The sequence below is a fragment of the Chaetodon auriga genome, chromosome 6 (genome assembly GCF_051107435.1).
Source record: "Chaetodon auriga isolate fChaAug3 chromosome 6, fChaAug3.hap1, whole genome shotgun sequence".
In the NCBI taxonomy this organism is placed as follows: domain Eukaryota; kingdom Metazoa; phylum Chordata; class Actinopteri; order Chaetodontiformes; family Chaetodontidae; genus Chaetodon; species Chaetodon auriga.
In genome coordinates this window covers 21,076,459-21,096,936 of record NC_135079.1, presented here as the reverse complement: position 1 = coordinate 21,096,936, position 20,478 = coordinate 21,076,459, and the positions used below count along the sequence as shown (strand labels likewise).

The window sequence follows — 20,478 nt, the reverse complement described above, 5'->3', positions numbered from 1 at the left end:
TATTATCAGCAAAATGTACTTCATGTAAGTAAAAGTACACATTGTGCAGTGAAATGCCAGTGTTTTACTATCATATCTGATGTTACTGCTGCAGTCATATGTGTGTTAACACTGAGTTAATTTGAACTTTATGTACTGTCACATATCTCTTAAAAGACAACTTTTCATGAGCTCAGCCCTGTTTTCAGCTTTAAATAGTTTATTTAGATTAAGACGTAGGACAATTTTCTCAACCTGTACAGGAACACCTCATCCTTCAGTTTATCGGAAAATGATATGAAAGGTATGAAAAAATTTAATCTGTAAAGTAACAGGTAAGTAAAGCTGTCAGATAAACGTAGTAAACACTGTACTGAGTAAAAAAAAAAAAAAAGCATTTCCATTGATGACTTGCCATAAAAGGCAAAACTCACCTATATCGTTTGGAGGAGTTGCCATGAACACCTCATAAACAAGTCTTGTAGCCTCATAACATCCAAGGCATTGTAAACATAGCACATTCAGTGAGCTGTCTGCATGCACAATAATACACACACACACACACATACACAGACACACACATCCATGCAACAACATAGCACTAAACGGCATCTGAGTGATTAAAGCCAGTGAGGCACTCTGAGGCCTTTAAGGGAACGGTAATGGTGCAGCGTCAACCTTTGCTCACGCCTCATTGGCTCACGCTTCTGCTGAGCAACTGCTGGGACTTAATTGAAGGGTACACTTCATTAACACTGTTGCCAGGTGACCACGGAGGCCTAATTGAAGGGCAATGCTTCACTGGATCTGTGCCTGTCCATCAATCAGGTGCATTAGCAAGAGCTCTGCTATTTATCGTTGTTGGCAGTGAAATGTGTTGACTGAACGAGGGAAGAAGTGGGAGGAAAAGAGGAGGAAAATGGGGGGAAAGAGCAGAAGGAGGGTGGATGGGAATAAAAGCAGAAATGGGGGAAGATAAGGGGCACAGAACGAGGAGGGAAGGGCATGAGAAAGGAGGATTAAGGGTCCAAGGGAGACAAGAAAGGCGGGAGGAGAAGGAAGTCCTTGGGGATCTGATTATCAGACGAAGCAGCAAATGCTGCATCAGCAATATTTCAGCATGGAAATGAAAGCTCTCCTAGCAGGAAAAAAAAGCCTAATCTCCTGTTTCTAATTGGATAAAACCTACGCTAAGCAAGGAAAGCATCAGCACTCACACTCAGAATGAAATGACATTGAATTCTCAGGCACCATTCAGTTTGACAGAAAAAAAAAAAAAAAAAAAAAAAATCTCAAGTTCCTGCAGGCCACATGCAGAGAACTCAAGAATCCATTATATTAACATTTTTTTATTCCAACTCTGCGTGTAGAGCAGAGATAAAAAATTTCAAGTATTAGTTATCATCACAGTCAAGCAAACATAACTTCAGCTTGCTGAGTCCTGAGGCAGGTATGAAATGGACTCATAAGTGGATTCCTACAAACAAGATGAGATAATAAAATGTGGAAATGAAGACTTTTACTTTGTTAATAGAGTGGAAACTGGAGAGGAATAATTTGGAATTACCATAGACTCTGGGTCATTGGTAATTAGACTAATGAGTGAAAATATTCTATTACGCAGTGAAAGCCTGTCCAAAGGTGCAGCCTTGATGGAGTCAGTCTATCTGTATAAAACATACAGAATCCTGTACGTTCACAGCGACAGTTGCCTGGAAAATAAAAAAAAAAAAAAAAAGAAAATGGGAGAAATGAAAGAAGCGTCAAACATCACCACCAGGCTGTGAAAACTCTGCCGCGCCTGTCACTGTCAAGACGTCTAAGCCAGGAGAGCAAACCTGAAAAACACAGCCTGAAGCGGTCAAAGAAGTCATCACCGAGAACTCCTGTGTCTGCGCACAGGTGAAGGGCGATGAGGAGGTCGGCAGAGGGACTGATGAAACCTCTGTCAAATATCACTGGAAGGAGTGGGCTTGATGAAGAATCTGTCAGAAGATGGCATGCAGGCTGTGAAAAAGCCCCTCGCTCTGCTGCCGCTGAGAATGCGACTCCCGCACCGCCGCCGCCGCCGCCTTCCAAGCACGGCTCTCTCTCCCACTTGTTGGGAACTCCAGAGACGCTTGAAAAGAAGCTGCTGCGAATTGTGCATCGCCTCACCGTCTCTGAGGATCTCCCGCATGCAGAGAACACACCATTGGTGGAAAATATAACACATGAACACTCTCCCAAGCTTGGACGCAGGGCCTTGTGCACACGTCATGGAGGTCTGATGCACCGAGTCAACTTCAGGCAACATTGCTGTTGAGGTGCAGTGCAGCGTTTGTGTTGATGGCAGAGAGATTATGAGAGATCCTCTTCCCTGCCCAGAAAGCTTAGAAGTTATTAGCGTTGTAACAACCCTGGCAAGGACCTGCTAACTTCCCTGCCAAGTCTAAGCCGCCTGTTGGTGAGGGGGCCGTGCTGTCCGTGGTGAAGCATGAAGCCTTTTTGGATCAAAACAGCTAGTCAGGTTTTTTTTTTTTTTTTGTATTTTTGAGATATTAGTCAGGACTCTGTGACCAATGGCTTGAAACCAGGACTGTCCTCAGCTGCTGCACTTGTGGTATGCGTCATTGACGTCAAGCCATCAGACCAAAGCAGTGATTCACAGTCACACTCGAGTCAGCAACCACCCAACATGTGCAGCAAAATGCACCATCACACTGTGTGCTACACAGACCTAATTTCCATTTCTGGAGATTATCATGTGAAGCAAAGAGCTGAAAGAAGGAAGGTGAAGTCCTGACATTACCTTCAGGCTAGCCTGTTCCACTCTTTGCATTGTTGAACAAGGTTCTGCTTCCCAAGTGTGAATTTTTTTAGTTTTATTTTTTTACAGTTTATGTTCTTACAAATATCAGTGATTTTGAATGAGGTTTTCTGTCTTCTGGAACAAAAGACTCAACTTTCCTGTGTTTTTTGGCTCACCATATTAAAGAAAATGCCTTAAGCTTTCCTGGCACAGACAATGTTCTTTCCTAATATCTCTCTCATCACCACAGTGAAACTTCATCAGCACTTCAAGAGCAATGTTGTGTTAAATTAGATCAGAGCATCAGGACTTTCAGTGGCTGGCTGGTCATGGCCAGATGTTCCTCAGAATACATAAGACAGCTCTTTTTTTTGCCAGCAGTTGGCTCTTGTATGATGATGAACTTGTGTGTTAGAATAAATATGAGGTTTTGATCAGCAGAAAATAGCTGTGTTTACGGCCTTGGTGTGATAACTTACCACTGCACTTCTACTTAAACATCAACAATAACTATCAGCCACTCATGCTGTCATTTGGGCTACAGTACATGGCATTTTATCTTGTCCTGAACACATGTCCTTCTCTTTCAGTATTATTTCAGCCCCACTGCTCTGTGGAATATGTCAAAGATGATGGATACTGCTCAAGAGCAAATAGAGCCAATGAAAAATTGTACACAGCTACAGAGTTATACTAGTGTATTCAAGGCCTGGCAGTTAGAAGAAAAAAAAGAGGAGGAAAAAAACTATATTAGCAGGTCTGTCATGTACCGAGCAGTGGGATATATTACAGCTAGAAGCAGTTTTAAAACAAGTTGGGGCCCTGCCAAGAAAGTCTCAGAGCAATATCTTCAGCCATATGGATGGGGGAATGCATTCTGCTCTCGATGGCACGGGCTCCCTGACAATATTTAATATTGTATAGATATAACCTGCTGGGAAATCAAGTTCAGGATGTCTGTGGGACTTAAATGAAACTGCAGTTCAAACACTGACTGATGTCAAATTCGCAAGATATGTGCCTTCATTTTTTTCTTTCCTTTAATACGTCTGATATGTCATCAGTGATTTTATTATTCTGAGAAAATTGGCCACAAATACTTTGGGCCATATTACTCACAAAGGCAAAACTGCACTCAGTTTACTAATGAAAGCAAAGGGTGGAAGCGACGCAGTGTGTATGGTATTCGAGCTGACCAAATGAATACAATTCATCTGATTTTCATGTTCCTTTTCATATCCTGGTCAAATCGCACAAACGATGAAAATGAGCGTATTGAGCTGCACGGTACAACACTGCCACCACACGGACAAATGTAGTAATAACCGTTCTCCAACTCATGTTTATTACTATAAAAGCGATTATATGTAATGTCTTCTTTATAATACCTTAAAATACTTTATGAGATAAACAATTAAAACAGTCTCCTATATTTTTTAATAAGGGGGTCGCGAGAAGAGTCAATGAGAGGAACGAAAGATACCAGCTCACCGGAAGAGGGCTCGTATTTCGGTTACACAGTTTCTGTGACGGCGCTTCCTGTAGGGGAGAGTTCGCGAGCTTGTTTAACGGTTTTGGTCATGTTTCGGAATGTTTTGGGTAGACTGGTGACAGAAACTGTCCGCGTTCACCGCTATGTGACAAGAGCACCTTTAATACGGAGGGAAGCTGCCGCCTGTGTGCCGGTCAGGAGCTTCTCGGACGTGAAGGACGAGGTGCAGCAGTCTTTTGACGCCTCCCTGCTCCAGTTCCTGGTATGTCCGCTGTCCAAGAAGCCGCTGAGGTAAGACACACGCAGGATAGACTGAAGGTGATTTGGGTGGTGGAGTGCGGATGAAGCACTGTGAGGCTTTGGGGCTTTCTTTCGGTTTGTCCAGGAAGTACAGTGACATCTGGTGACTGCGACACTGAAAACGGCCCTTCGAGACTGAGGTCAAGAGCAAACGTTGCATCACCTCGCAGTTTGTTTCAGTTTCACGTGTGTGCAGGAAACTTCTGTAATACTTTCGTTCAGAAGTGCTGCATCAAACGTAGATGTTATTGTTTTTTGTGTCACAGTCATATAATTAATAAATTGCCCAAACAGCTTAGATATAGACCATTATTGACGTAGCTTAGGCCTGCGTCACTGTGAGCGCCTACGTTTTAACTCTATGGTTATTAATCACCGTGAGGTAATTTATGTAACACTTCCTATGAGAACCTTTCACTTATTGTACCGTAAAACATCTTTTGCCACAGCTGTCATGCAGTATATGTCACACACTGGAGAAAAATGTTGCTCCTGTTTGTCCACAGGTACGAGGCTAAAACCAATGAGCTGATCAACGACGAGCTTGGCATCGCCTATCCCATCATTGGTGGCATCCCCAACATGATCCCTCAGGAAGCCAGACTCATGCAGAAAGACGCAGATACTTCAACCACACCAAAGCAGGGGTAGAAACTCCATCACAGCACCTTCAGCTGACCCCAGCAAATAGATGTAACACCGCTACGTTTTAAAGGCTGTAGGACTAAATGAGTGGTGCGTCTGTAACACTGTAGCTGGATCCTGCTCTGCTCAAATGCCATATTATACCACCACACAGTGAGAGCTGACACTGCGTTCTCACCACCTGGCTCAAAGTGTATGTAACACACCACGTCAGATATTTATTTTCTCCAGTCGTACTGTATACCAGAACTCATCAGCATGTTCTCCCTGTCCATGATGGTGGGGCTCATCCCGATAGTGTCTCTCTTCGGTCTGTTCTACTCTGCCGCGGTGGATGAGAACTTCCCTCAAGGCTGCACCAGCAGCAACAGTCTGTGTTTCTACAGCCTGCTGCTGCCGGTCACCATCCCCGTCTACGTCTTCTTCCACCTCTGGAGCTGGATGGGGATTAAGCTCTTCAGGCACAATTAAGATAATCTGACTCTGTTCTGTTAAAGGACAAATCCACCTGGAAACAAACCATCTGTTGGTGATGTAGCTTGCATTGCTGGACCCATTTTGAAAGGTGAAAGTAGATGGTTTGGTTACACATCAGCAGATTACAAGCAGTTTAATAGAAGGAAATGTTGTTACTTTCTCCACAAACACTAGAATGTAACACATGTAATACATATTTTGATTGAGATCAACCAAGGAAGTAGACATATTGCAGGACATCAGAACTCAACAATGTAACAAAAATCTATTGCAACACTCACTGTCAACATAAGTTAATTTTGAGACTAACCATTGGTGGATTTCTTTGCTTTAATGCTTATAACGGCTGTTATTTTTTTAAGCTGTGTGTAATAACCAGCAAAAAGATAAATAAAGGTTTCTTTTGAATACTGTTTATCCGCTTGCCTAAAAGACAGAATGATAATATGTTACAGTCCAAACAGCTACAACACAAGCTTCAGAGTGGTGCAGTAAATCCTGAACATCTGGTTGGTACAATATGAAGCTCATAGTCATCTTGTGTTCATTCTGAACCTTGATGTAGTTCACAGTGTTTGAGCAGAAGGCTAACTGTTTGTATCATGTGTCAAATGACATACAGTATGTGCTTAAGATGAAGACAGTAGTACACAGCGTAATGTTGAAACTTCACAGGGTAAATTGGAAAAACAACTCAAAGACAGTACATTTTACAGGCTGTGCAGGAAGTCAACCACTGTTCTGAACAACAGATAAACTTCATACAGAACAGAGAGCGAACAAAGCTATGAACGACGTGATTTCAGTTTCCAGAAAACATTCAAAAAGCTGCTACTGAAACTGACATTTGAAGGAGAAACAGAGAACCTGTGTGCACATAAAACCCTAAACTAACAACATCATCGGAAAGCCTAACTCAAGAATTAAAACTGCGGACGAATGCAAAAAATCATCATTGATACTAAAAGGATTATGAGATTTTTCTCAATCTTCTATCATAAATCTGAGCATCAAGAGTTGATTTTTATTTTACCTGTTAATCTGGTCCCTGGCTGCTCCTGAAGTGGAGACATTAAAGGGCATCTAGCAGACTGCAGGTTAGTGTCCTTTCATATGACCTCAGCGTCCCTTCCTGCTTTTCACGTCCCTGCTCTGAGCGAGTTTCATCAGTGGAGACTCTGGCCTCGGTGACTGTCCCTCACCTTTTGTCTTGAAGAAAAAGGACTCGTTGAGTCTCATCTGGACGGCTCTGACCTGAAGTCAAACAAGACGTCATTTTATTACTGAACAGTGGGAAACACTTTAGTGAACTTACTCTGCAAAACACAAAAACCTTTTTGTTGTTGTTAGCAGGCACAATGGTTTAAAGGATAAGAGAAAGACCAGAACACAATGAGTCCATCTTTCACACTTCGATCCCTGTCACATGTATATAGTTCCATATAGCTCAATGAATTCCCAAATTATCTGGGCACTGTAGTTTTTAGCAAACATTATTCTAACAGGAGGAAACAGTGCCCGCAGCAGCAATGACGTTAAACCATGGGCCTGTTTTACAGGTTTTACGTAGTTTTACAGGTGCAGTGGAAAGACAGCGTCATATTATGCTGATGTTTTGTTTGGTAGAGTATTATATTTTTGAGTATCTTATTTCATCTAAGCATAAAACTGATTTAGAACTGGCTGTTTTAGGATAGTGTCAGAGGGCAGAGCTCAGTGAGGACTGACAGTAGCTGAAGCTGATGTTAACGCTCGTTTATCATTCATTATTATTAGATGGCACAAGGTCATATCTATTTGGATTTACATGAGCAGATGAACTGTGTGAAGTCTCATGTAGATGTTTTGATGCAGACTATAAAAGGGAAATTAAACTTGTTCCAGGGGCAGATATGGCCCACTGGTCACTGTTTGCCGACCTCTGAACTAAAACATTTGTTGGAGGCAATTTTCAGTAACAGACTAATATGCATTTGGTGCTCTAGTGAGTGTTTTCAATGTTGTACAGCAGAAGGTCAGCGTGTGTCTAAAATAAGCTAATCAATTTTGTTACATAAGAAAAATTAGTTTGTTCAGGGTAATGTGCAACATTGTGGTTCACTGATGTGTTTATAGTAGAGCTCAATAGCACACAGTAAAAAGACACATCAGGCTTTGATACACACGGTACTTGTTATTAGGATCACTTCATTGTTGATTTTGGCTTTTCATAGGATTTAACAGGAAGAAAAATACAGAAAGTTGCCAGCCTTATCCTTTAAGCACAGTGATGAAATGTTGGTTAGATTTGTGCAATTTTACATTTGCATCATTCCATGTGGATGTCAGGTCAGATATTTGTTTACTATTATGGCGGTGCATGAAAAGGAGTTTGGGAGAAATAAAATAAGGCTTTGCGATTTTAAGATGCATTTAATTCAGGCACTTTTATCCCCATTGACAAAAACATCTGGGGGAAAAAATAAATAGGTGTGAACACTGTGGCTTGTGCAAGACCAAAGGATGCAAGATATTTGGTGGCTGTGTGGGCAACAGTGGGTAGAGTATCATGTGGTATCACCTGGGTCAGGTCCAGCTTTCCCGGGCAACAGGGGGGCTCATTGTCTTCGCTGGAGGTTGTCGTGTCAGCAGACTTTGGCTCAGACTCTGACTGGAGGCCCAGAGCTGTTTCACCTTTATCTCGTGTGCTTGCAGACCAAGGATGTGGACCTGAAGACTCTGTCTTTCCATGTTTCATACCTGAAGAACAAGGTGGATGCAGGTTGAGGTCTTTGTGGTTGCGATCTTTGATCTGTACTGGTAAAGACGATGTCTTCACTGACAAACACGTCCCGAGGTCTTTCCTGGCCCTGTCTGGCAGGCTCAGGTCCAGAGGTTTCCCAAAGTGTGTGATCGCTCTGGGTTTTTGGCAGAAGTTGAGGTAGAAGGAGAGTTCAGTGGTGAACATGTTTTCTGTCTGAGTGGAAGCGCTTGTCATGGACTGCTGGCTTGAAGCACAGGAATGTTTCTTTGACTTTCCCACATCCAGGGAGGGCTTTACATCAGTTGGCTCAGCCAGATAAGGATTCACCTCACTGGGCTTCATACATACAGGACACGATACTTCTTTCTTCCCAGTAAGATTTTCGTTTATCTCCATCTGTGTCTCAAAGGACAAAGTTTCCATCTTGTGCTTATCATGTCCTTTGTTTATCTCCTCTTCCTCTTCTGTGAGAACTACCTGTGCTGCCTTTGGCTTCTTTGCATTCTCGTCTGTTTTTCTGTGACACTGAAGGAAATGTGAGTCTTGTGGACATTTGTATGATCTGTCAAGATGCCGTTTTATCTCTGCCACAGATGTGTGCGGTTCATCTCGCTGTGAGAACATCTGAGGAGTCGCAGTAATAGCTTTGTCACTGGCTTCACCACTGGAGGGTTGGGAGGGCGACGCTCTGAATGTCTTCTGGGTGATGAACAGGTCCTGGCTGTTTGTGTCCTCACTGGTGCACTGAGAGTCATCATGATGTGTTGGACCCCGGCTGTGCTCTGTTACCGTAACCTGTGAACAGCTCGCTCTGTCTCCCACAGCCTCATTCTCGAACAGGATGCTATCTTTGGGACAATGCGGAGATGAAGAGACAAATTTAGGACGTTTGACAGGGATGTAGCCTTGTGACAAGTCAAACCCCACTTTCTTTTTTCTTTTGGGTTTACTCTTAGAGTCTGGAGTCAGGTGATCAGGCTTTAGCTTGTCATTGCTGCGTGGGTTCGATGTTTCAGGCTTCACAGCAGGTTTTGCTTGTGCACTATTGGTCTCAGTAGATATAAAACTGTCCCTTTGTTCCAAAGCCAATCTGTTTTTCTTTTTCTTCTTTTCTTTTGTCTTTGCTTTCCTGACCACCATTGCTTCTTTGAATTTGGAGTGCTTCTTTTTCTTTTTCTTTGGGATTATATCGTCTGTTTTCATGGTTATGTCGTATTTGCATTTTTTGTCCTTTTTTCTTCGTCTTTTCACAGGTGAAATCCAAGACTGCAAAAAGATGTCCATCTCCTCACTGTCATCCATGGCGTCTGTTCAGCCTAAAGATGAAAGAACTTTGTTTTTAAAAGCTACATGCAGCACAGTTTTACATTAGTCTCACATCTACAGATAAAGACACCATTTTTAATTAAAGAAAATGCATGATAACACACAGTTAAGCTATTTTAAATGTAATTTCTGTTACTGCCTATTTCTGTAGCTCCTTAACGTTGTTATTACAGAGTATGTACAAGCATCTCTTCGGCAAGCTGTGTGCCAAAGCACAGTGGCATCTTCCCACTGGGGACGTCTTGTTTTTGCAGTTACAGCCTCACATTTCAACACTTCTCCAACTGACAGACACAGATTCCTGACTTGCAATTTAACAAATGAAAAACTCTGACAAACCTCATCATGTACACCACCACAAAGACTGCTTCTTCTTTATCTGATTCTATTGTAGTGTCTATTGTTATTTTGTGTCATTTGCTTTATCTTATGTGACAACGCATTAGTGTTTTTTTCTGTTTGGATATCATTCCATCTATATCTATTGCTTATTTTATAGGGCTTGTTTTATATCAGTGATGGCGTATTAAGTAGAAACATCACTCAATATAACACAATAAAATTCAATATGAAGGAACAAAAACTGAACGTTATATTCTTCAGGAGAGTAGAAATTTACTGCAGGGCTGATTTTTTTAGACTGTTTTAGTTTATATTAGTTATTAGCTATTTACCATCATCACTTCATACTGTACTTCTCAATTAGCTGTATGAAATGTCAAAAAAAAGCTCATCCCTCAGAGCACAGGATGACATCCTCAAATTGCTTGTTTTGTCCAACAACAGTCTAAACTCAAAGATATTCAACTGATATAAAGCAGAAGTAACAAATCTTCACAGTTGAGAAACTGGAAGCTGTGAGGTTTGGCTTGAAAGAAAAATGAATCAAAATAGTTGCCAAATAATTTTTTGTTGATGGACTAGTCCATGTATCATCTAATGTTTTAGCCTCAGCTATTTTTAGCCAATAAACAGACATCTGAGGGTGTACTGATTTTGTCTCCACAAGTGTTAATGTTAATACTGTAGTTTTAGTTTGTGTTTTGAAGCAGCAGCAGCTCGTGAATCTAACCAGCAGAAAATTAATCTACAACTATTTCGATGCTTCTCAAATGGAGGATTTTATGCTTTTCTGTGTCAGATACAATAGCAGACTAAATTTCTTTTGGACTGTTGGTTGAAAAAAAATCACTGTGGGTTGTGCAAGGCATTTTTCAATATTTTCTGACATTTTATAGACCAAACATTAAATCGAGTAATGGATAATGAAAATAATCAGTTGCAGCCCGATTGCCTGTCATGTCATGTCTTGAGTTTCCCGTCATTTGTCTTTTCACCAAATTATTTTCCCACTTAATCAAGATATCAATCTTCTTAAATTATAGGGGAAAAAACAACATAAAGTGTCTGAGTAACGTGTTGTTCCACCACAAGCCTCCAGATCAGCTTCAGTGTGTTTCCTTTCATTTGTTACCTGTCTGCATATAGAGATGCTGTAATTTCTGTCCTTTCCTGCTTTCTGCTTCTACATATTTACTTGCTCATCAGCTTCATGTTGTTTTGGCTATTACCCGTATTTGCATACAGTTTTGTTGTGTGTGTGTGTTTGTGTGTGTCAGCAAATCTTTTTCACATAATTGTTTGAGAGTCTGGCGGTATCTTGCTCCTTAATGAGGTTTAACCACTATTTGGCCTGTCACTTTCATGGTTTAGCATTAAGCCCTGGCACCGGCCGGCAGACATGTGCACAGCCTCTGTGAAGATAAACTCTGAAGTAAGACTCTTCTCTCTATATCAATAGGACGACAGGTCAATGCAATCTATCTCCCAGAGGACGTAAACCATTTGCATAATAGCTTTAACAGCTCTCCTTGCTTTTAAATAGTATTTACTGAAGGCCTGTACAGTATCTGTGGTGAAACATTTAGTTTACTGAGCCCTCTGGCATATTATGAATTACAGTTTTAATCCATAAGTAAGAAAGCAAATATAGAAGAGTAAGTATCCGCTTCCTATAAGCAATAGGAGCCCGGACCTGCTGCAAGACATTATTCTGATTATCACTGTGCAACAGAGCTGATAGGAAGCAAAAAGGTCTGTGGTCTGAACTTTTTTGGCGCATATTTGCTGTCCTATGTGTACTTGGTTAGCATGTTAGCATATCTGTGCTATGGTTTTATAACACTTCCTGGAGCGTGAAAGATATCTTGGCTAACAGCTAGCGTAGCAAATTGCTAGCATTTCAATTCAGGATGCTAACACACAGATGGAGTGTGCAACAATGTATCTGAATTAAGTGTTAAGTGCTATGCAATGACAGCCTGGATTTATGGTTACTTACATTTTATACACTGCATGTTCCCAGGGTTTTTGTTTGTTTGTTTGTTTGTTTGTTTGTTTTTTCATCTCTGTCTAGTTAATTCTCTATCTGAAAACTAGTGCTAGTCGCAATTACGAAAAATACGATGGCTTTAGCAGAATCAGCCTGAAAACCTGACAGGTTTATGGAAACGTTTCCTTTCTGTCCTTTTGGTCGTCTATTTCGCGCCTCAAAAAAGTTAACTGCTTGGTACGAAGCGCGTTTATTGTGAACCATGTATAGGCTGTAACTTAAAATGATATTATACAAAAAAAAAAAGTGTTTGAAATAGCATGAAAATTACCTCAGCAGGAAGATTCAGCGCCAGCCGGATAACTCAACTTCAAAGAGACCGCTCCGCTGCCCTCAGTTCATGTTGCATTCATGTACTTCTGGTAAGGCGCGACCTCTTACAACCATTTCTATTGATTGCAGGTTGATTCTGGCGCTTGTTACAATATTTTCGACAACACCTTAAGGAAGCATTGGCCATGTGATTAGACCTCTTGTTTATGTTACTGTCACTGTCCTGGATGAAGTGCGTGTCTGGTTGAATGGTTCAAAAATGAATTTGTGAGGAGTTTATTTCTCCCAAAGTGTTCACAATAAGACCACTAGATGCCGCAGTTTACCATCAGCTAGGTTCCTCATATCTTTGACATAAATCAGTGTCAAGTCTTTGGTGCATGAAAGTGCGGATAAACTGTAATACAATAAGTCGACTTACATTCCTGTTACATCACATTTAGAAGGCGACGAACATACACACACTTGAATGAGAGAGATTAGAGATATTATCTTTAATTGATACGAATTTCCAAAACAAAAAGACAAGACTTGGCACATCTGGACCTTCTGAAATCCTTCCTTCATCAACAGTCTAGTCAGCTGCATCATTTTCTCTTTTGTTTGGTCACTATGTAAATACTTGCTTTCCTTCATAAACCTCTCTTCCACACAGGAATCCCTCTGTTCTCCTGATTCATGACTCACTCTCTCTGTCTCTCGATTAAAACTTGTAATCTCCTCTGAATACATGCGGCCTGTATGATACACAGCTTTCTGGGAAACCTTTCAGACGACAGAACAGACAGTGTTCTCATCTTGCTTGTGACCAATTCCTCTTCAGTTTTCTACAGCTGATTCATCAAATTGGCTTTCTTGTCTTCACAGTTACTCTTGGATATTTGATATTATTTTTCCTATTGTTTTCCTGAAATATCCTCCATCTACAGACTAAATATGACTGACATGGCATGAGTAAGGCTACATATGACGCAGTAAAGAACAGTTTGAGATTTAGATTAGATTGAGTTTTAGATCAGATAGATGTTTAGTATAACTCCAAATTAGTGCAAATTTTCTTATTTTCCTTACTTTATTATCCAAAAGATGTTCCCTTTAAATTGAACACACACTCCTGTTTTAAGTTTAATCTAAACTGATACTAGATTGAATGTTAAATAGCAGCAAAACTGTTCTTGAATTAAAAAAAAAAGTTTTTTTTCCCACACAAGCCTGATATTTTTAGCTATTTTGAAGGCCACTGGAAGGAAATATACCTTACATCACAGACAAGCAAGATTACAGCATTTATAGAGTCTACCTGGCAATTTCCCCTCAGTGACGCTGTGACCCATTTCTATCCACCATCCCATTAGTTTGACAAAAACCTCCATCCTGCGCTGTGTCTGTACCACCTGCTTTAGTACAGAAACAGCCTTAACCCTTGCTAGTTTGTGATTTTTATAGGTAGTTAGATAAAGTGTGTGGTGGACTATAGGGATTAGCTAATTGGAAGCTTGATTTCATTAAACACCATCTTTATTAATATATACTGTCCTACAGAAGCTATAATAACTTTATTATATGTTTTAGTTTATTTGACCCTAAAAAAAATCATTACTATAAAACCAACACAGCCTCATAGTTTAAATAATTAAGATAGTAAATGCTGCCTTTGGATAATCAGGAAATGCCAGGGGAAGCACAGTGTCTACAAACACAATGTCTTCTTTCAGTTTTGTTGTCCGTTTGATCGACTTTAAGACAATAAACTTCAATAAACTGAACACTATCGTTCATAAGGATTACATGTATATAGTTTTTCAACTTTTTTTTTGCTATGTGTCTGTCCATTTGCTACACATAGTTACTTTAAGCAGTTTAGCTTAGCTTTTGTTCTCCGTCATGACTGGATTTAGTCACTGCCTCAGTGAATTATGTGGGGTAACAAAGTGAATGAATAAGTTGTCACATTAACATGAATAGTTTTTAACCTCCAGAAAACAGGAAGGGGAGAATCAATAGGCCTAAGTACATTTAGTTTGAGCTTTCGCTAAAGGCTAGCTGTCTCACAGCTAACTTTTACTCAACATAAGTCCATTGCCAAAACAGAGGGAAGCTACTGTAGCCACAGTAGCATAATGTGTGGGTCGTTATCAGCACTGATGTGGTGAACGGGATGTATCAGATCAGACACATGATCGAGGTGATGAATAAGACTGTGTGAACTGCAGATTGGTACTGTGGTCCTCATCTCTTTCCTCGTCTTTTGACTCTTCATTCATCCGGGGCCTTACATCACTCCTGCCTGCTAATATCCAGTGGTGAAATTTCTAAGGATTAAATGAAGAATGGGATGACAAGCCTTATTCTGGGAAGCAGACATCCCCCTTAACTGTTAGAAGGTGGTAGTGACACCTGTGTTGGGTGTGTGGTCTTTAAATTCTGTGCTCAGAAGCAGAGGTCTCTGGCAGACGATGGTATAAACTGTCCCTCTGTGAGTCACAGCTCCATTTGTTAGTCTACTGAACAAGTTCATGCCCAGGATCTTTGATATTTCACAATTCATTCATGCTGCCCAGGCAATAACCCCCCCCCCCCCCTTTTTAATGACTCATTTGTCTCTCCTCCTGCACAAAAGTGGAACCGATGAGCTCCTCTTGCCTCTTGCAGAAAATAGGTTCTACTAGCCATTATTAGAACTTTTAGTCTTGCTACAGAATAACAAACTGAATGAAATGCCAGTGAAAGGCGTGCACTCCTGATGTCAGTCGCTGCGTCTTACCTCATTATTGCTGTCAGCGCTGAATTTTCTTATTGTCTTCCAGGGACATTGTGGTTTGCAGTCAGTGCTTCAGTCCTGAGTCCAAGTGTTTATGAGTCCACCAAAATCTTTTATGGTGGACTCATCTCACTTGACTTAAGCTCAAATTTTATACTGCTTGGATAGTTTGAGAACTGAGTTCACATGGGTTCAACATTTGTTATATTTACTTTCCTAAGAGAGCTCTGATAAGGACACTTGAAGAAAGCTCAGACCAACTGCAGCACAGACTGACTGTGCGACTTTCATTTGATCTTTGGTAATTTGACCATCGTCGTTTAGAGAGCAGAATATGGTATTGAACAAAACTCCCGAGGCAGATGGTTTACGCATTTTAGGCTCATGACAGAGTTACTGTTTGAAGGCTGGCTGTGTGAAGCTACGGAGTGTTTGTAATAACCTACTTTTCAGCGGTCAGACTGATTCAAATTGCCATAGGAATCATTCCTCTCTCTGATGCCTGATCAAAGCAATCAATCCAGCTAAGTGGAAGGTATCCAGGCCATAGTAATGGTCCGCTGTGATGGTGTCTGGTGGCAGTAAAATGATGGTGCGTTGCCTTGACGAGCCAGTCTGCAGTTCCAGGAAAAGAGGGTCAGGCTGGAGTAAAGAACTGCCTGGAATGCACGTGGGCTCACAGACCCTTCTCCCTCCACCATAAATCCTGCCAATCACACTCAGCCGCAAGGGTTACTCATTGTCAGATTTAAGCATTATGAAGCAATATGGTGTGAGAGATTTTGTCTGAAGTGTGAGAAAGACAGTAATGATATTGTCTTTTTATATTGAATGGCATATTGCTAACAGATTGGTGAGCTGCTGAACACCACATCTTTTTGTTCCCAACTCTTTTCCCCCACTAGACTTAAACCTGCACAGTTCATTATTCTTATATTAACAATGAATCAAATGACTAAGTGTAATGTGAAAGGTGATGGACACAACTGATGGAGCTTTTTAACCTCGTTTAGCATCTTGTTTTGGTGTTCAGACCCACAAACTCTGCTGTTATCAATCTCATCTCTAACCATGGCAAGATTTTGGCATAAACTGACTCTATACTTCCTGCCCAGCGTCAAATAACAGGGACAGAGCTGGCAGCAGGGACAACCAGAGCTAAAAAGACTGAACTTGCATTGATCAGGCAGACGGAGACATAACTCTAAATGAATGCTACTGTTGCTAACTGTGTCTGATATATGTTCATGAATCAGTTTTTCTTTAAATTCACTAACTTTTAAGCACAGCCTACATCTTTAATGAGCTGCTCTCTTGCCTTCTTCAAAATCTCTCTTGAGTGACTTGAGACGAGCCGCATCTCTGCGATGTTATGTATCTTCTCTGTCACCCATCTCAGGACATGCCGTCACCCTCTATAAAAGTCAAAGCCTAACCTGAAATAGCAGCCCCCTTCTCCTTATTTACTCCCCTGTAACTATTCTTAAGTCTTGGGAACCAGCTTGCCTTACGGATGCACCTGACTTGTAGAGTGGTGGTCATGCCCAGCGCGTTAGCAGTTCCATTGTTTAAAACTCCACTTAGCACAGAGACTTTAGATATAAAGATTGATCTGTTACAAATGATACCGTCTTGTATCTGGTGCTCTTGTTGTGCTTTGACAGCTTTGACTTGAAGTCGCTTGCCTTGTTTTATTCCCACGCACCTTGTTGCCTTTGCATGCCATAGGTAACATGCTACGCATTAATGCAGCATGAGGTAATGAGGAGAACAAGGTTTAGGACCTAAGCTAAGGTCAAAGGTCGATGTGTTCAGCGGGTGTCATCTAAACAGGCCGTGGCCACCGTAGTCTGTAATAGTATCACGGGAAAGCAAGTGGAGGTCAATGTCTCTGAAGGGCCTCACCGATCACCATCAATCTTGTAAAGCTGGTATGTAAACAACTTTTATCACCGACCACTTGAGCCATTTGTTTATGTATCAACAGGTGCAATGGCTGACTTCAGAGGATAATCAATACGGCTGTTGGATGAATTTATGCTTTAATATCATGGATAAGCTTTTCATTCACAGCTGCAAACTGCTTGTGTAAAAGTGAGCTGAAGCTATAGAAAAGGACTTTTTGAGATGTATCTGCATTCACAGATATATTTCAGTAAATGTTCATGCTTTGATGAAAACCTGCTCATAAATCATTGAGCTGCTCGGCAGCATCAGTAGCTCTGCCTTCTCCACCGATGCTGCATGCTCTATTTTTCCTCATGGGAAAGGAAGCAGGAGATCTGAGCAGCTCACTCAGACGATGATCAATATGTTCGGATGTGTCAGGGATGATCACCACGGCACTGATCACACTGGAGCTTAAAAGCTTTAGAGTTCTGCAATTTGCTTCGATAAAATCGCACTTTAACTTTCCTGGCGGCCTTCATTATGAGATGCATCACTCTGCAACTGCGGTCTGATTCCCACTTTTGGGAACCTTTAAATCAGTTTCACCACAGATTAAGGGGCTTAGTGTGAACGGGGCCTTCGTGTCATGACACAGCCATTCCCAGCTCCTGCTACATTTAGAAAACTCATACCCTCGCGGTTACCTAATGTGAAGTGTGTGTGACCATAATAAGAAGTAAGGGTGTTCCTTCCTAACATGAGCTGTGTGTGTCCCATGGAGTGGTCCCCCGTGGGACACCTGTGGCTGAAAGCTGAGGAGGGAGAGCGTATCCTGATGCATGAATGACAGACAGAGGAAGGGTGGAGGGCACAAAGATTTGAAATTTAACAAATAGTTTATGTTATTATTCAGCTTTGGTGTGGACTGTGTGGTTTGTAAGATGACTGCATGGTAGCCAATAGGAGGCTTAAACCAACTTGGACTATAGGTTGATACGTATAGGTTCCTCCCTGAGACAAATACAAAGTTGTATGACACAATTTACCCATGTGAGGGTTACAAAATATCATATAGATGAATAGACAAAGACCTAAAATATCATTCATAAACTGAGAAGAAAGTATATAATTACAATAGACATTACAATGTTTTGTGATCTATTTCAGTTCTAGTACCGAGTGAATAGCAGCAGAAACCACTTTCTTTCTCAATGTCGTAATATATTCAATGTACTTACTATTAATATTCTAATTCATCAATCACCCAAAAGGCCTTTTTCACAGAAGACATTTTGATAATAAGAAAAGCACAGGTGTGATTACCAAAATTACTGCTGGCTGAATGTCATTTAGCTGGTTTGGATTCAGTGGTCGAGGAAGCGTTAAGGTCCTTTGCTTAAGTAAAAGTTGTCATACCACTATGTCAAAATACTCCACTATAATAAAAAGCCGCACATCTTAAAATGTAAGTAAAGGAATTGTTCACAGTCATGCAGTAAAATATCCCCTGTCAGTGCTATTTTATTCTATAATCTATCATTGCAGTAATCATTACTGTGCCTTAACGTGTGAGCAGCACTGCATTTCTGTAGCAGGGTTGAGGACATGAGCTCATTTTAATCTCCCAATCATAACACTGTTGAGTAACAATGCGTAATATTTTAGAGATGCATCATACATTTTGTATCTAAAATCTTAATCTGCAACTAATAACTACAGAGGTCAGTGGAGTAAAATGTATATTATTTCACTTTGGAGTAAAATGTATTAAAAGTGGTGGTATAATTTGAAAATACTCATGTAAAAGTACCTTAAGCAAACTTTTACTGAAGTGCTTAGATACATGTACATCCATCCATAAGCTTTTAGTCTTGTGCATGCTGCATCAGTGTCACATTGTCAGGGTTTAATGGATGGAACCGCATGATGTGACCATTAATGTTGTGAATAATACCTCAATCAGCCGGGACGATACATCACCAGCAAATGTTACCTTACTGGAAATATATTGCTATCAGTGTGTTGGTGGATAAACAAACTGCAGTACAGAAATGTCAAGTATATTTTTGAGGTACTTTAGATTTAGTTCTTCCATTACTCTTTTGGCCACTGGGGAGCCCAATTTTATTTTTCATTTGCAAAACGTCCCTTACATACAAATCAGGGTCACAGTTCTTTAAAAATATCATTTTAAGGGATACTCATAAAAAGTTTCTTTGCATATATGTTATGTTGCATATTAATGTAAAGCCTGTCTATCAGCCAACATATCATACTGAGCACAATGGATGTGAGGGAAATATGTTCCTGTGTGAAATGGCCCTTTGCTTGACCTCGTTTCAATAAGGTTTGCAGCTGAATCAAAAAGCTGACATATAGTACATGCATGCACACAGCACTCATGACCAAGACAGTGACGGCAACGGCATCACCCACTGACACACCTCCTGAACTCTCACTTACTCTTTGATTCAGGATGTTTTCTCTGACGTCAGGCCGGTTTAAAGGCTCTTTTTAGGTGGTGAACTCATTAAAACAATGTTAATTCTTGAGTAAAATGCCTATGTAACCACGGAAACTCTTTAATGGTCAATGAGAGTCATAAATCCATCCAAATGTTGGCGCTATTGTTGTGAGGCAGGCTGGGAGTCAGACAAAAAAAGGTCACATCAGATGTGGACTAATAGATCTGGCCTCTCTACAGAGATAGGGAAAAAATAACAGAGGAGCATGCAAAATTGAAAATGCGGAGGGAAGTTGCGTGCTAAGAAAGTGCTTGGGAAAGTGAAGTTTTAGTCAGGGAAACAGGATTTGTTATGTAAAAGCCCTTCAGTAACAGAAGCCATCTCTTTCAGTGGATTAACTAATGTTTCTACATACATACATGTGATGATTAAACGTCGTAGTGATATCATTGGAGAAATGAATGTCACTGGGCACCAAATCCCTTTAGAAATACAAAGAAATCAACAGATTTATGTCAGGGAAATAGCATTCCTTTAAAGGTCTAGGAATTTGGTGTGTGTGTGTGTGTGTGTGAGAGAGAGAGAGAGAGAGAGAGAGAGAGAGAGAGAAGGTATTTGGGTTCAACATGCCATTAGTTGGGTTTGGTATGACAGTGGTGAAAGCCTGAAGCTCAGAGGAGGTGTTGTCATTCCAGTCCCCCCCCCCCCCCCCCCCCCCCCCCCCCCAGAAGCTGAAGGTGTGACATCAACAGCAATAATGAAGGCAGCTCATCAATGGCTGAGCCCGGGGGCTATAAAAGGAAGTTGGAGAGTTCAGTGCTTATCATAACAGATAGGAGCTAACCACCGAACCAGACTGACTTTATACCTGGTACACGACTTTTCACTGTATCAGAGTGAGGAGAAGCCACCACCAGAGGTACGTTCAGCTTGTTCTAACTTAA

The 20,478-nt window shown here is 41.0% G+C and overlaps 2 protein-coding genes across 2 annotated transcripts; both read left to right on the top strand.

Annotated features, from left to right (window-relative positions):
* Nucleotides 1–4,296: 4,296 nt before the first annotated feature.
* pyurf (PIGY upstream open reading frame) lies at nucleotides 4,297–6,099 on the top strand. The gene is made up of 2 exons (XM_076732069.1): nucleotides 4,297–4,553; nucleotides 5,069–6,099. The coding sequence occupies exons 1-2, from the start codon at nucleotides 4,351–4,353 to the stop codon at nucleotides 5,211–5,213; spliced, it is 348 nt and encodes a 115-aa protein (XP_076588184.1). The 5' UTR covers nucleotides 4,297–4,350; the 3' UTR covers nucleotides 5,214–6,099.
* On the top strand, nucleotides 5,466–6,099 carry LOC143321624 (phosphatidylinositol N-acetylglucosaminyltransferase subunit Y-like). Its single transcript, XM_076732070.1, has one exon. It carries the CDS (start codon nucleotides 5,466–5,468, stop codon nucleotides 5,676–5,678), a length of 213 nt encoding a protein of 70 aa, XP_076588185.1. The 3' UTR covers nucleotides 5,679–6,099.
* Nucleotides 6,100–20,478: the final 14,379 nt, after the last annotated feature.

Excerpts from the sequence above, each read along its gene's own strand:
- pyurf (XM_076732069.1), top strand. The coding sequence starts at position 4,351 with ATGTTTCGGAATGTTTTGGGTAGACTGGTGACAGAAACTGTCCGCGTT. Across the intron at positions 4,554-5,068 it reads CTGTCCAAGAAGCCGCTGAG|GTACGAGGCTAAAACCAATG; the intron begins GTAAGACACACG and ends GTTTGTCCACAG.
- LOC143321624 (XM_076732070.1), top strand. The coding sequence starts at position 5,466 with ATGTTCTCCCTGTCCATGATGGTGGGGCTCATCCCGATAGTGTCTCTC.